This window comes from Cyprinus carpio, chromosome B11, assembly GCF_018340385.1.
Source record: "Cyprinus carpio isolate SPL01 chromosome B11, ASM1834038v1, whole genome shotgun sequence".
Taxonomy (NCBI): Eukaryota; Metazoa; Chordata; class Actinopteri; order Cypriniformes; family Cyprinidae; genus Cyprinus; species Cyprinus carpio.
This window is the reverse complement of record NC_056607.1, coordinates 10,204,192-10,220,980: the sequence shown is the minus strand read 5'-3', so window position 1 is coordinate 10,220,980 and position 16,789 is coordinate 10,204,192. Positions and strand designations below refer to the sequence as shown.

At 35.6% G+C, this 16,789-nt stretch overlaps 1 protein-coding gene across 13 annotated transcripts in view; it reads right to left on the bottom strand.

Annotated features, from left to right (window-relative positions):
- itpr1b (inositol 1,4,5-trisphosphate receptor, type 1b) overlaps window positions 1-16,789 on the bottom strand; it is a 127,454-nt gene that overhangs the window by 3,961 nt on the left and 106,704 nt on the right. For all 13 annotated transcript variants that reach the window (XM_042733861.1, XM_042733863.1, XM_042733867.1 and 10 more), the window contains 8 exons: window positions 15,384-15,559; window positions 14,236-14,400; window positions 13,881-14,070; window positions 12,869-12,955; window positions 11,762-11,907; window positions 10,320-10,485; window positions 8,873-9,033; window positions 1,112-1,273 (listed from right to left, as the gene is read on the bottom strand). In XM_042733861.1, coding sequence (XP_042589795.1) covers window positions 1,112-1,273; window positions 8,873-9,033; window positions 10,320-10,485; window positions 11,762-11,907; window positions 12,869-12,955; window positions 13,881-14,070; window positions 14,236-14,400; window positions 15,384-15,559 — 1,253 coding nt within the window. The remainder of the gene's footprint in view (window positions 1-1,111; window positions 1,274-8,872; window positions 9,034-10,319; window positions 10,486-11,761; window positions 11,908-12,868; window positions 12,956-13,880; window positions 14,071-14,235; window positions 14,401-15,383; window positions 15,560-16,789) is intronic.

Here is a 16,789-nt window from a genome sequence, read left to right as displayed (position 1 = left end):
TTTTAAATCATGAGCATATTAATTTTCTAAGACTATTATAGTAGAGATTTCCTATGGATGTATTTGGGTCTTATCATTTTTAAACAATTCTCATATAAATGGTGCTTCTGGTGCCTGAAAGTCTTTTTGTAATTTTGTCTATTGCAGTTACTTGATTTTTTATAACTAATTCTTATCTTACACTCACCCCACCCAAAATAAATCACAGACAGAATGAAAGAAAAAAAAAAAAGACAAACAAACCTGTTATAATATTTTAACAAGATCACAGACTTAAAACACAGCCCAAGATTATCATCAAATATCAACAAATGGGAAAACAAATCATCCATTTTCAAATATTTGCGTATCATTCTCTCTTCCAAGTTTAAAAAAAGGGAGAAGCAAAACTGGTACTGACACGTGTAACCACCACACTGACGCAGGATAATAGTGAAAGTTTGTTGGTTTTTACTTGCTTTGTCTTCTTTTAGCCAAACAAAGAAAAAAAAAAAAAAAATGGATTACAAAAAAAAACAACACAAAAAAAAAAAAAAAAACACCATCAACTTCCCTGTAGACACTTCCCATTGTATGTGGCTGCACACCTCAAGTTGGTGTTTATTCGACACTATTTACAAGAAATCAACGACATGACAGCAAACCCCATTACGCATATTTCCACCAAATCAAAATATGAGCGTCTAAGTCGATGACCCACTTTATCATATTCATCTGCGTGTGCTACATTGTTTATCTGTGGAAACAAACAAGCTTGAGTTCGCAGAACTTCATCTGGACGACAATGAGGCTGAATAAAAGTGAAACAACACTTGGCCTCGTGACGCAGGTGAAAGATCATTTTAAATACCACAAGCTGAAGGCAGAAAGAGAAAGAGACAGAAATGACTCATTGACCTTTGGTCTAATTGAACCTTGTAGAGGTTGTGGACTCGTACTGACTGACCTTGAAGGCCTAGTTTCATTCACACCCAACTCCAATTCCAGTCTGTGCTGTCTATTAACGGGTCAAGACTACACCTCATCCTCATCGGAGCGTGAAGAACTGGCCTAACATGTCAGCATCATGGACATAATGTTCTGACATCAGGCCAAAAGCATCGGCACGCACCTGCTCTTTCAGTTCAGTCAGTTGGCCTGACAGGTTCGAGACGAGCTTCATGGTGGATTCAAGTTTCTCCTGAAGATTCCTGATCTCGTTCTGTTCGCCCTCGGCATCGCTGCTAACCAGCGACATGGCCCGCATGCGTGGAAACCAGTCCAAGTTGTGTTCCTGTTGGAATAGTACACATTAGTGTTCTTGGTAACACATTCTTATTATATATAAAGTGTAGCATATTAATAGTATACATTCAATAGTTACAAATGACACAAAACTCAAAGTCACTTACATATTGCTTAAAAAATTGGCTAAAGATTGTGCAGCAAGCATGCGTTATTAAGATCAAAAGTGAAAGTAAAGACTTTTATAATGTTGCAAAAAAAATCTATTTATAATAAATTCTGTTCTTTTGAATAAATCAGTTTCTGCAAAATATTAAGCAGCACAACTGTTTTTAACATTTATAATGAGAATCAAATCAGCATATAAGTATGATTTCTGAAGGATCATGTGACACTGAAGACTGGAGTAATGATGCTGAAAATGAAGTTTTGCATAACATAAATAAATTGAATTTTAACAGTTATTTTAAACCACAATAATATTTCACAATTTTACTGTTTTTATGATTAATTTATTTATTTATAATGTTAGGACACCTGTGTGAATTTGAGGGATGCTGACTTTTCTGATTTTTCTTTTATGCCAAAAATCGTTAGGATATTAAGTAAAGATCATGTTCCATGAAGATATTTTGTACATTTCCTACTGTAAATATTTCAAAACTTAATTTCTGATAAATGCATGGCTAAGAATTCATTTGGACAACTTTAAAGGCGATTTTCTCAAGTTCGATTTTTTTGCAGCCTCAAATTCCAGATTTTCAAATCGTTGTATCTCAGCCAAATATCGTCCTATCCTAACAAGCTTATTTATTCGGCTTTCAGATAATGTACAAATCCCTTATGACTGGTTTTGTGGCCCAGGGTCATGTATGTTTGATATTTTGTTACTGAATACAACTTAATTCATACATTAAGTCTGACTTATTTGGGTCACTTCACATGAATTGCTGACCTGTCAAACGATGCATTTTTTCAGTGTCTGCTGTATGATTTATTCATTAATTACTCACAGTTTCTCATTTTTCTCCCCCTTCCAAAACACTTTCCAAACTTCCTCCACTAGATTTCCCACCATGCACATTGCACAAACCATTCTAGAAATCAGACTTGAAGTCATGTCCTCCTCCACCTTCCATTCCTTCATTGTCTCTCTGTTCATAAGAATATCTGTCGTTACGTCAGACAAAATTCCATATGTGTAATATAATTGCAGCAAAGGAAATGCAGTATCAAAGTCACATGAGCATGTGGACATCCTTACCCTCAGATCGGAGCTAGCAAACATTGAGCACTATGTTTCTCCCTAACTAGCATACAATTATTTAACAAGGGGGAATCTACCGTCATTCCTCAATGAGATACTAAACCAATCAAGCAAAACACCAAAAAAACAAAAAAACAAAAACATTAAAACACCTCAAGAGCTAAAACCAATTTTTAATCTAAATCATAATAATCACCTCACCTAATTTTGAGCATCACAAAAAAAAAAACACTCACCGATTAAAAAAAAAAGAAAAAAAAAGAAAACCTGCTGCAACAGTGTAAAGCCCAATTCCGTGGCAAGATGCAGACTTGGCAACACTGTGTAGTATTTTACACAGGCAAAAAAGAGCAAAGTTTACATATGACTTTTCAGTGATTTTCTGCTCTAGTACAAAAAGTTGTTAATGAAACAGCCATGCTCTTTTGTTGCAATATCTCAGAATAGTTTATAGTACAACAAACAATGAGAGACAGCAGTGGGAGTCTTCGAGATCCAGCCTGAGCCAAACACGATTGCGGAATGTCTGACTTGTGACTGGTGGGAGAGGTCAGACGCAGATCCTAATAAGGACAAGAGGGAATCTAACAGAAGCAGGGAAAAAGTGATAGCCACGTTAAAGAACGCAGGCCAAAGAACACGCCATTCTCTGCTCAGACACTTCCTATTTTCCCCACTGCTGGAGTACTTGCACATAAACACAGACACACACACACACAAACTCGGCTTGCAGACAGACAAGGCCCGACTACAGAGGTTTGTCAATGCTGTGAAAATATTTGCATATTTTCTTCATATCCTATAAGGAAGTTCCTCTGGCAGTTATCATGACAGCTTTGCTGTGACATGCTACACAACACATAGCTATTTTAAACAACATTCTTTCTATTTATAACTACTATGCATGAAGTTTTTGTGTGTTTTCATATTCCTGGAAAGATTGCATGGGATATTTGAGATGTTTTAACAAACCGCAGGACTTTTTCCACTTTTTTTTAATGTAAAAAGTACATCCGTCAATGCGGATTGACTGTTTTCAAACAGGTTTTTCCAAATGCCCTCCTTGTTTGCCATTGGTGAAATATTTAACTAAATTATTTAATGAAACTTTGCAGAAAAAATACTTTAGAAGAAAGGTAATACAAAACCAAAAAAAAAAAAAAAATCTGTTGTTTTTTGTTCTGATTATAAAGACATAGCAAAGTTAAAGCAAACTTTTTGGTAATTGCTATTTCACAAGAAGAAAAGAAAAGAAAGAAAAGAAAAGAAAAGAAAATATATCGAAGAGAGTACTGCATGAAAAAAGAAAAGAAAAGAAAAGAAAAGAAAAGAAAAGAAAAGAAAAGAAATTCAACTCTGACACTGGATATAAATGTAAAAAATAAAAATAAAAATTAGGCAGTTTTGTTGTTGGTTGAAGGAAAACACTGTTTTCTGACATGAAAACTTAATTTCTGCATTCATCAAAGATAACTGCAAAATAATGACTGTTTTCAAGCAGGTGTCCTGAACACTCCCCTTCTCTGCTACTGGTCAATGAAACAGATAGTCCCGCCTCAAAATAACATTGTTGGCTTAGCCATAAAATGACCACAATGCAATGCAAATGCAAAATTTTTGAAAGTAACAGAGCAGGGAATTCAACCAATAAACAGCTCACTTATATTTGTCAATCCCCACTAAAAGAAAGCAGGACACATTTGAAAAAAATTCAATTACACCGAGATATAAAATTACAACTGTGAGAAATAGTCACAATTGCATTTTATTTTTACCGAGGCAGAACACAGCTTCCACAGGAAATGTTGACAAGTCATAGCATCTAAAAATAAACTTTCCCTTATACATTTATATGAACGTTATCCTTAAATGATGGGGAAGAACGGCTCATGCATATGTAATTATGTCAGTTACCCGCTTATAGGCATGTGTGTGTGACAGAAAGAGAGAGACAGAGGACTTCAGGCTGCAGGTGCAGAGAAGTCCCCTTGTCTCTGAAATCTCAGATGGGCCGTGCGCACACACTTCAGACAGACGCAGGGGAAAATCACAGGTAATGCTCTCACTCATTCTGAGAACAAGAGAGGAGTGCGTGTGCATTCACTTCCTGCTGCCACAGATGTTGAGGTTTGTGTTTACCTCCCGCCCACAAACAATGTCGTCTGTGCATGGAGCCCAGCTGTCAGCCGGTTTCGTCATCGTCATCACACAGGCACAAACCATAAACTCTAATCAGACCTGTTTCAACCTGACTGAGTCTGCTTTTGAAATTTGTCAAATGGTACCCACACTGTTCAGACTACCACACAGTGGGTAAATTACATAGACCGATGCCCTACAAACTCATATTTTACTTTTACACTCCTAAATATAGCTTTATTTAACCAGAGAAACCTAGCGCACCTAGAGAAAATACAAAAAATAAATAACAAGGTGTGAATAACACATTTATAAAATACAAAAAAATAATACTTTATTATAATTTTGTTATGTGTTCTAAACAGATAACTACTCAATACAGTTATTACACATATATAAATATATATATATATATATATATATATATATTAAAATTTAGAAAACACAAATCCTGAATACAGTGTTCTTATTTTATTAGAATTTATATATTAAATAAATTCAAATAAAATGTTTCATGAAGCAAATACATCATATGAACAAATAAAAATGTAAATAATATAAAACAACACGTATACCTTAAAAAATTTATATTCAGAAATGTATATTTAAACAATATTCACAACCAGATGTTGGATAAGCTTTTTTTTCTTAAAATAATAGTTAAATCTGATTCCGTAGTTTAAACAAACTCTTAGCAAATATAAAAAAAAAAAACTTTAAATGAAAAATCACTGCCTCTGATAATCATATGAATTAAAAAAAAGGGGAAATTTTCATAGCTATTTTTGTTGTTTGCTGAAGTAAAACCATTGTTTATAAATACCAAAGCGGACATTTAGCAAATCCTAAAACTATTTTTAATTATCCCATTTCTCCAAATAACCAACAAATTTAAAAATGAAATAAAAACCACTGTCTTCGCTGCTGGATATAAATCAAGAGGATATAGCGAAATGTCTGCATCACAACCTACACTGAATACTTACTTCCTCTGGTTTTACTTCTACAGAAACGAGAACTACAACTATTTCTATGTAAAAAAAAAAAAAAAAAAAAAAACTGAAAACATTAAAGGGATAGTATATATCGTCACAAAGATATTGTAAAGAGTGTTAATAACCAAACATTTTTGTAACTATTGACTTCCATTTGGAAGAAAAAAAACCATCTTGAAATATCCTCTTTCATGTTCCAAAGAAGAAAGAAATGATACAGGTTTGAAATGACGTGAGGGTGAGTACAGCAAATTATCATAGAATAAAATTTTTTCAAAGTACTGTCTCTCTAATGAAGAAACTATAACAGTGCTCGTTCACTTTATCCGGTATGACGGAAAAAGGGGCAAATGTAACATAAGCATCTTTTTGGTTGTTTTTATTTTTTTTGCAGTGCTGTTTTTGTTTGACGCTTATTTGGGTGTGTTTGTGCACGTTCGTGCGTCCGAGCCTGCCCCCTCTCAAACCTCTATTTCCTAAGCTTTGTTTACACTTGACAGCATTGCCAGTAAATGTGTGAGCGCTCTAGCCACATCAATTTCAACTGTATCTGCTGCTTCAATGGAAATGAGGGAAGTATGAATTTCATTACTAATACCGCAAGAGCCCACACACTTAGACAGGATGCTCTGTGGTCTGAGCAGAAACAACAGCATCTGCCCTAAACGGGACCCGAGCGTTCACGCACCGCTTCAAAGTGCGACAATTACAACAGACGTCATCACAAAGCTGTGAATAATATTTACAGGGGGAAAAAAGCTGCAGGGAAAAGGGCAGGTTCATGTCGGGGTTCTACCTACAGACACAGCGCTTGATCTAACCTCAATTACCTGAATGAAAGTAGACGATCACACAGTAAAGGTCTTTCCTCTTTGGTCTTGAAGCAATTTAGGTGCATATATTTGTTTTAAGCACATTAAAAGCAGAAATTTAAGACAAAGTGGTGCATTTTGAACATTTTGTAGTCCAGAAGTAAAAAACTGACTACAAATGAACCATAGGCCTCATTCAATGTCACCCCCACTAAGCTACTACTCATAACTATTTTTAGTGCTGCCAAACGATTAATTGCGATTAATCGCAATCGCATTTTATTTTTTAGGAGACCTTAAAGGGCAACTAATCCCAAGTCAGGTGATTCCTTCTCAAGACCGCATGGCAAACCCTCGAAATGCGCCATTGAAGTTGGGAACTGGGCCAAAAGACACCACCCGGATCAGAAACTGTGTCAGAAACCCACCGCTGCACCATCTGCGTCAAGAGAACAACCACTTGTGCAGAAGGGGCTTTCCTGAGCACTTCTCTTTCCCTAAAATTACTCAAAAGTCACATAAAACGCTATTAGAGTTCCACGCCATTGCATTAAGCAAAGCATATGATGACCTATAAAAAGGCAATAGAGATAAAACAGGATGTTTAAATGAACAACATAAGTGCCCTCATTTTGAAAGGCATTTTTTTTACTTTCAATATCCCGTTTAGCAACAGACGTGCATTCACCCAGTGATTTGCTACAGTTGTTAAAAGAGTTTTTCTGATGAAAAAGCCCACAGTGATTTAACTAAGGGATCATTTTTCAAAGAAACACATGAATACAAAGGCATACACATATAGCAATCATGAGGGGAACTCCTGCTTCTCTGGTCAACCAACTGAAGTGAGCCGTGTGCGCTGTCACAGCTTTTTCTCAAGGATTAACACATTCCGAGCCATTTTCAGAACATCTTAAGACTCCAGGCTGAAGGCAAACAGAAGCTCTGGCGTCCCTGAGAGACTGGAGGTCACAAAGTTATGATTGTATAAGTCAAAGTAGAAGGTTTGGGGTCATTTAAGGGGATTTACTGCGAGGAATCTGGTGGAAAATTTCTTAAGTACTTCACTTTCCCAAAGGTAAAGCTTAAAGTAGGCCACATTCCCCACAGCAAGCTGAACGTCCAGGGTCAAGTCGGTTCATTTCTGCCCCAGGGTTTGTGGGCTCGAATAAACATAGAAAGATCTAAAAATGTTTCTGAGGAGAAGTCATGCCCCATCATGGCATGGTTTAGTCCTCATAAATACATCATTCTTTGGAAATCTAATATAAAACATGCTGTGTAGAGGGGGAAAGAAACCCACACACGAACACCTTATCGATGTGCTGTTTGATCGGAACTCTTTATTTTCCTCTCTGTGTGTACAAGATGACACTCAGTGTCAAGTTATCACAGCGTTATCAACTGTCAGAGTTCACAAAAATCCTCAGCACTAAACAAACACATCCACTGATCCAAAACTGCGCCATGCTATTGGCTGGTTCCCTCTCATCATGTGACTTTGAGCCTAAGGCTTAAATGACCTCAGGGTGACCTCAGTTTCTTGAAAGGCGACAGCTGTCTAGTTTTATTTTACAATGAGGCACTTACAAATGTACTGAATGGAGTTCTTTTTCTAAGGATTTCACAAAAATGTGAAATTTATAAAAGCACTTACTCTACTGTTCAAAAGTTTGGATTTTTAAAATGTTTTTGAAAGAAGTTTCTTATGCTCACCAAGGCATTTATGTGATCAAAATACAGTGAAATTTTCTAATTGTAATATATTTTAAACTGTAATTTAATCCTTTGATGCAAAGTAGAATTTTCAGCATCATTACTCCAATCTTTTTTTTTTTTTTTTGGAAACCACACTATGTTTTTCTTTTTTTTGATTCATTGATGTCAATTGATCAATTTAATGCTTCCTTGCTAAAGACAAGTATTCATCTCTTTCAAAAAATGGTCATTTAATATTTAGGTATTACACTGTCATGGCAACAAAATGGTAAAATGTAAAATATCTTGTTCATGTTTTTTTGTTTTTATTTATTTATTTGGATTATAGATTCACTTTAATCGTACCGGTAATCTTGTTGCATTTTTTAACAAAAGAAGGGACAAGTCGTAATTAAATTTTGCAGTAATCAAAACTATTTCACAAATGCTGTCAAATGAGTTTAACTAGTAATGAACCCAAGAATAGTTCTTTAAACTGAATGAAGGGTTAGATATGGATGCTACAAATTCCATTGTGTGATTTATGCATAGTAATTTGTTGTGCATCCCGTTTCAACTTTTCTTAGAAATGGTACAAAAAAATGTTCAAAGATGAAATTCTTCGAGATACCATATCCACCCAAGATGTTACATTTAGTTTAAAATTAAATAAAAACTCAGCTGTTGTGGCTAAAAATATGATCATTTTATCTTAGCAAACCTATTAAGTACATTACCCGGATCATTTCGGCCACATAGCTCTCTGGCCCTGTGAACTCCGTGGAGTCTTTCACTTTCACCAGCACGATGAAGAAGAGATAATGCCACATGTTGTGCTCCACCTTAATGTGCTCCTCAAACGTCACTGTTTTGTTGTCAAACTTGTCCCTCTCCAAACCTGTAGAGCAGAAACACAGTTACAACGAAATGAGTTTGAATCAGTTGTTGTAAATGGGCCTTGCCACATAAACCTTGTTGTTAAGGGTTAAGGTAAGTTAAGGAGATCAAGATCGAGTGTAATCTTGACAAGTGACAAAGCAGCCAAATGGTCAGTTGTCCAAAAAGAAGGATTTGTTTAGGTCAGAAACTTATTTAGCTCTATGCAGTTTATTCAGTGAGAGGGAAAACAATCTTTTAAGAATTTTGACATGATGCATAACCAAACTTCTTTCTCTTAAAAATGGTTTTGTTTCAAAGAAAACTGTACTATCTTGAAAGAGGAAGTAGAACCACAGGGAAACTGTTTGTATACAACCATGAATGGTGCGTGTTATGAGCAAACTGAGGTTATGAATCTTGTGATAGTCACAAACAAATAGCCTTATTCTGATGCGCGATTGGCAAGCGAACACATTGGGAAATTGTCACTTGACTACAACAAGTAATTTCCTCTCCAGTCGCACGTTTGTACTGTTCATCTCAGATTACATTCTGTTGCACGCTAGACTTTCAAATGTTAGTCATGGATTGTGAAATCATCAACTGAATCCCAATAAAATGCAGTTTCAATATCAGTGCATATCAAAAGACATGAGTCAAAAACAGTATTTATAAATACACTAAGTAAGTGTGTGCACTGTGAGATTCATGATCATTTATGGCTGATCTCACACTAACATGGTCAAACACGGCAAGTGGCAACAGGAAGACACTCCACCTCCTCCTCAGTGAGTTATGACTAAGACTTCTGGTGAAGAGGGGGCGTCCTAATGTTTATTCTGGAGCAAAACAGTTTCGTGGGCCTATGAAATTTATGGGACATAGGTATATGAAATGAATACGCCTGTGACTCACTGAAGATAACTCGAAGACACTTGAAGGATATGTGACTTATGTGATGTATTACTTACAGTACATTTCAAAGCCAAAACTGAAATATAAACAATAATGTCCAAAGACAAGAAATGTCCAACAATCATTTAAACAACAACTGTGCTATTATTTTCGATCTGCAGTGAAGCATTAAGCTTGATTTGTCTTTCTGGTGGTAACGTTTTCAGTTCGAGTATGAGGTTTCAGGTTCTAATTAGCCATGATAAAATGTTTTATTTTAATAAACAAAAATTGCAGCTGTATGTCAGGAGATGTGGCGCAAGATCACTTTCGTTTGCATTTTCTTTTGTGTTTTGACTGGAATGCAAAGCCACTGGAATGCCGTTGTGGGCATGTACAGTAGACACTCACCACAAATAAAGCAAGTCGTTTTCAGAACCTCCTCTTTCTTCTGCTTTTCACTTCTGAGGTCAGCAAAGGTATCAATGATGACTCCAAAAATGAGGTTGAGGACGATGATGATGACCATAAAGAAGAAGAGGAGGTCGTAGATCACACGGGCTGCAAATAGAGGCTCCTGCGGAGAAAAGAGATGCAGTAGATTATAATATCAGTGCTGTTTCCAATTCAATCTCCCAATCAACATCCAACAACAGACCAGAGGTCCTCAAGCTTTCTGAGTGAAGACTCAATAACCCAGTTTTCTACCTAAATCTCTGAGCAACCAAACAGACTGTTTGAGAACTACAATTTTTAAGGCCCGATTTACCAAAATTTAAGCACTAAAAGAGTGAAAAAAGTGTTTGATTGATTATTCAAAATGCACCAATCAGTGATCATAACAGCATTTGTAAGAACAATTATTCAATTATTGTAAGGACAAGTTGTAATTATTCAACAGTGTTATTTTAGTATCAGTGAGATACCAGTTTGAATTAGCATTTATTTTATATTTTCCATTTTCATTTTAAAGTTTTAGCAAATTTGCTGCATTTTTTACATTAAAGTTAAATGAAAATAAGAAATGTTCCTTTGAAAGCTGAAATAAATTACATGTATGTTTTTAATAATTACTTTGTATTTTTATAGATTTTACTGCAAGTAACAATTTTTTTTTGTGTGTGCTGTCAAATGATTAATCGCGATTAATCGCATCCAAAATAAAAGTTTTTGCTTACATACTATACGTATGTGTACTGTCTTTATTATACACACATACAGTATATATTTTTTAAAAATATTTTCATGTATATACATGTATATTCTTATATTTTATGTTATATATAAATATATATTAATATATAAACAGCATATATTTCTTAAATATATATATATATATATATATATATATATATATATATATACACACACACACATGCATTTGTATTTATAAATACATGATATTAATATATAAACAGCATATATTTCTTAAATATATATATATATATATATATATATATATATATATATATTATATATATATATATATATATATATGTGGGACCTAGGTTTGAATATGACAATTGTATTTATAAATACATGATAAATATAGACAGCACACCACACACATATATTATGTAAAACAAATACTTTTATTTTGGATGCGATTAATTGCAAATTAATCATTTGACAGCATTAGTTTTTATATATATATATATATATATATATATATATATATATATATATATATATATATATATTTATATATATATATATATAATAATATAATAACCCTTTCCTGCACAAGTGGAATTGGAAAAATAGTGATTGTTTCCAAACAGTTGTTCTGAACACCCATCTGCCATAGGCCGAATAAAAAGACTCAAATTCATATTGAGGCCCTTATGTGGTACCTCTTTAGACGGTTTCCGCAAAACATCTCCAACCCCACCGCCGCTTCTCAGACCGTGGCTCAAGACAGTGACGATACACATGAGCAGCGAGTCGCACGTCCTCTCCTTATCTTCAATCACAACAGCGGTCGACTGTACTCCTACAGCTGCAGGAAACAACACGTCAATACGCACTAAACTAATGATATATTACTGTGGAATGTTCTACAGAAAGCGCTCAGACTAAAAGGTTGCATACATGCAAATCTTAAAGCAGAAATAGCATTTGTGGTGAAACGCTTATCAGTTCATAACACAAAAAAACAAAACAAAATCTCATTCACAAACATCAAAGATCATTTGCAAACAAATACAGAACTATTTATACAACTAAATTTGTATATTTTCGAAAGAAAGCGTCAGCAGTGCTAGCTACTGTATGATTGCGAAGGTGTTTCTAAAGATATATATTTTATAAATAAATGCTGTTTTTTTTTAACTTTCTATTTATCAACGAATACTAAAAAATGAATGACAGTTTCCACATAAATATTAATTAAATTTTTTCAACACTCTGAAGAATCACTAAAGACTGGTGAAATTTCAGCTTTGCCATCATGTTGTTCTTGTTAACCCTAAGTAACCCTGTTTATGAGAAAGAACAATGCTAGTCTGAAAGTGGCTTAAGTGAGGTCTTTCAATGTTAACTGATGTGCTAAACAAGTTAAGACACATTCACAGGGGCAGACATGCCACGCGCCGCAGGTTCAGTGGGCTTAGACTGGCCGATCAGCTCCAGTGATCAAATTAGTCTGGCCTTACATCTTAAATGTGCACAATCTCAAAGACCCGCTTGCAAATCCGAATTAGACTGGTCTGGTCTTTAACCCCGAACCAGCATGAACCTGCTGAACATTTAGTGCCTGACTGTCATTAACCTCCGACCCCAAACATCACCCACATAACCTACCAGGGATTCTTGAGAACTTTCCTCGTCTCATGACCAGGCCATACTACTCAGATTTAATTAGAAGTGTGTGTGTGTGTGTGTGTGTGTGTGTGTGTGTGTGTGTGTGTGTGTGTGTGTGTGTGTGTGAAGGAGAGAGTTGTGAGTGATGGGGTCCATACCATCCATCATGGTCTCCGTGGAACAGTTCTCCTCTTTCCGACACACAGCGCCTGCCAGGAACTCTCCCATCTTACTGGCAGATTGCTCTGAACATAGGGGAAAAACTGCAGATTAGGAGCTATAAATTGTTACTTTTAAATCAATATGTATTAATTATTAAAGTATAGTTATTATATTAATATATGATTTAATATCATTTTAAGTTTGGGGTAAGTAGAATGTTCTTGAAAGAGGTTTCTTATGCTCACCAAAATTGCATTTATTTAATCAAAAATTTAGTAAAAACTATAATATTATTACACTTTAAAATAATTATTTTCTAAATTCTAATTTTGAATATATGATGCAAAGCAGAATTTTCAGCATCATTACTTTAGTTTTCAGTGTCACATGATCCTTCAGAAATCATTGCTGATTTGCTGCTCAAGAAACATTTATTATTATTTTTAATGTTGAAAACAGTTGTGCTGCTTAATATTTTTATGGAAACTGCTATAATTTTTTTTCAGGATTCTTTGAATAGAATCTTTTTGCAACATTATGAATGTCTTTACTGTCACTTTTGCTCAATTTAATGCATGCTTGCGGACTAAAAGAATTCATTTCTTTCAAAAAGAAATACCCCAAACTCTAAACGGTAGCATACAAACCTTTTTTTCATATTAAAATAATGAGAATTCGATTTTTTGCATAACACTAATGGGATTCAAGAGTGAAATGACAATTGTCATAAAAATAGTGTCAGAATGCAAAAAAAAAAAAAAATTGGACTGGTTATAAAAATAAGCTTCATTTTTTATAAGCATAACATAATTTCTTATATCTTTCTTTTTATTTGATTGGGTGACCTGTAAGTACTCTTGCGAAATAACCAGCTACTTGTTTGAAATCTGTCCTGTTGCATGAAACAACAAGAGATTTCTCTTGTACAATGTGGACTGCCACGTGTTTTCAAAGTTTAATTTTCAGACTTTGAGCTACATCGGATAGAAATCCATCTGTTTTTCTCACCAAGAGTTTTATTGGATATCCTGTCCACGGTCAGGATGAAGTCATCCTTGAAGATGATGTATCCAACAATGGAGAAGAGGTAGACCAGGATGAGAGCCAGCACAGCGGTCAGAACGATCGAGCGGCCATTCCTGGTTACACTCTTGATGACGTTTAACAGCGTCTCCTCTCGGTAGATCAGGTCAAAGAGCTGGAGAGAGAGAGTAAGATGAGAGTGTGTGTGTGTGCACGTGTATACAGTATACGTGACGGTGAAAGTGTGAGAGGTGAGAGGTCAGGGTTAGAAGAGACGTCCCTGTGTGAAAGATGGGTATGTCTGGTGGAGTGACTGAAAGTGTATGTGTGTATTACTCACAAGCAAGCTGTAGAAGAAGACATGAACAAAGACTCCAAGGCTGCATATAATGAGGTAAAGCAGATGATACAGGAACTCCACATCCATGATCATGGCCTTGTATCCTCTTGTGAACGTACCGCGATTTCCCACAAAACTCATTAAAAAAATCACTTTATTGCACACCTGAAAACACAACCATAGCGTTAAGAGATTTTATTGGACTTACAAACACAATTTTTGCTTATATATAATGAGTTGAGGTAACCTTTAGCAATAAGAACATTTATCTGTAGTGTATCATTACGAATACACCAACAATTGAAGCAGAACCACAAATTATGGGCTAAAATACTTGCATCAGTTTTCAATCCCCGCATTATGAAACATTTCCATAAAGTTATATTGAAATCGTATTTAATCATAAAACCACTAAATTATCAAAGCATTCAGCTTATGATTTGGAAAAATGCAAACAAGCTTCAACTCTGTTCAAGATCAAAAAATTGTTAGTAGCTCATGCTGTTTTTTGTAGGAAATAATTACACTACCATTTACATGTTCAGAGTAAGATTTTTGTAAGATGTATCACTATGACACTGAAGACTAATTGCCGATGAAAATTCAGCTTTGCAATACAGGAATAAATTTGATTTAAAAAAATATATTAAAATAGAATATGGTTCTATTAAACTGCAATATTTTAAAATGTACTCTATTTTTGGTTAAATAAATGGGGTCTTGGTAAGCATAACCAAGTAAAATTCTTATTTTAGTGTTGTGCATCTTGCATGTACAAAAAGATTAGGTTGCCCAACTAAAGATTAGTCATTATTTATTCAACCTCACTTTGCGTTCCAAAACCACAGTATTTCCTGCTAAAAACAAGAGATGTTTTGAATACATGCATGTGAGAAAAGAGCAGCATGAACACTTTAAGTTTAAGATGATTTGGAACCGATGTATGGTTTGGATGCATACTACGTGTGCATACACTTAGGGGAAAGTGGAGTTATTGTGTAAGCCAAGTCCATTTTAACATCGGCCTGTGAAAGCCGTGTGAAATCCCCCAGTGACGCACGACACACCTCAGTGCAAAACACACCGAGCTGCCCTCTAACAACACTGCCGGCCTGACGAGTTTTGGCAGAAGACTGTTGTTCACTCACATTGAAGGCCCCGAGAAGAAACAGTGTGGGCTCCAGGCCGACTGAAAATATGAGACGTAATATGGTGGAAGCGATGAGCGCCCGAATCCCATGAGGCTGGGGTAGCACTATAACTATGGCCAGTGAAACCAACATTGCAACCCAAAGCAGTGCAGAGAGGTGTGGCTCCAGGGTGCCTGAGGATAAAGAGGTAAACACATTTTATTGCCATCAATCATGCTCTGGGATAAAAATACCGCAGAAGTGACATGTTATCATGCCATCTGTCATGGTTACAGCGTCATTGATGCCACAGACCTCATGTTCAACTATCTCAGGGACACAACTTAGATTCTGATTAAAAATCCACAGTGTGTTTCTGCAAGTGGTGTCATTTTTAGGTTGTTGCAACATGTACAACGTCTTGATCTGCATGAATATGGAAATATAAAAATGATAATTATGTCATTACTTGCACTCATTATTCTTTCTCCTGTGGAATACAATAGAAGAAATGAATAAGGACTTATAAAATACCTTAAGATTAACATTTCAAACTATTTTGGCTTCAGAAGACTTGTTAACTTTCAATGCATCTAGAAAACGGGAGTCAAGACATTCAGCTAAACTTCTCCTTTTGTGCTTCACAGAAGAAAATAGTTCATATAGGTTTGGAACAAAAAGAATTAAATTTTTAGCTGAATTAACTTGTACAATTCTGAACTAACATTTTAATTTTGACGAATAACAGAAGTACAGATGCTAAGCTAAGATTAAATTCATTGTCATTACCCATGACTGCACTGCGTATCTGAAACTGCGTTTCTGTACAGCAGATCTAAATGGGATTCCCTAAAGTACTTGCAGTTTCACCTGTTGAACATGTTCGGGCACATTCTAGCCCTCAAGGGAAAGATGCTTTGAAAAGAAAATAGAAAAAAGTTACATAACACATTTGAATATGTTAAGGTTCGATGAAGCTTTGTAATGAGCCACTCTGGCATTGGTATTAATCAATAAAACGTACAGTACAGCAAGGTCTTATATTAGTGGGATTGCTAAGATGGTGTGAGTGTGTGTGTGTGTACGCAAAGAAGAAAAATGAGGCCAGTCGGATTTGCAGGATCTTCACAAAGGCAATGTTTCCAGCTCGCTCACTCACTCTCCCGCCAGCGAGTAGACCACATGGACAGGTGCTTGTTACATAACACGGCGTGCTAAAAATATCACAGCTGAAAGATGCATGAGCGTCGGGTACTGAGCAAGGACAGACTCACGGCCGAGCCGAGCTGGGGTTTGGACCAACAGGGCTGGTAGGCGGCCAGGAATTTTTCAGAATAGAGGACGTCAAAGGCTCTGTTCCATTCATTTCCACAACCTTACACACACACAAACAGACTACACACTGAAACTCTAGGATTCTAAAT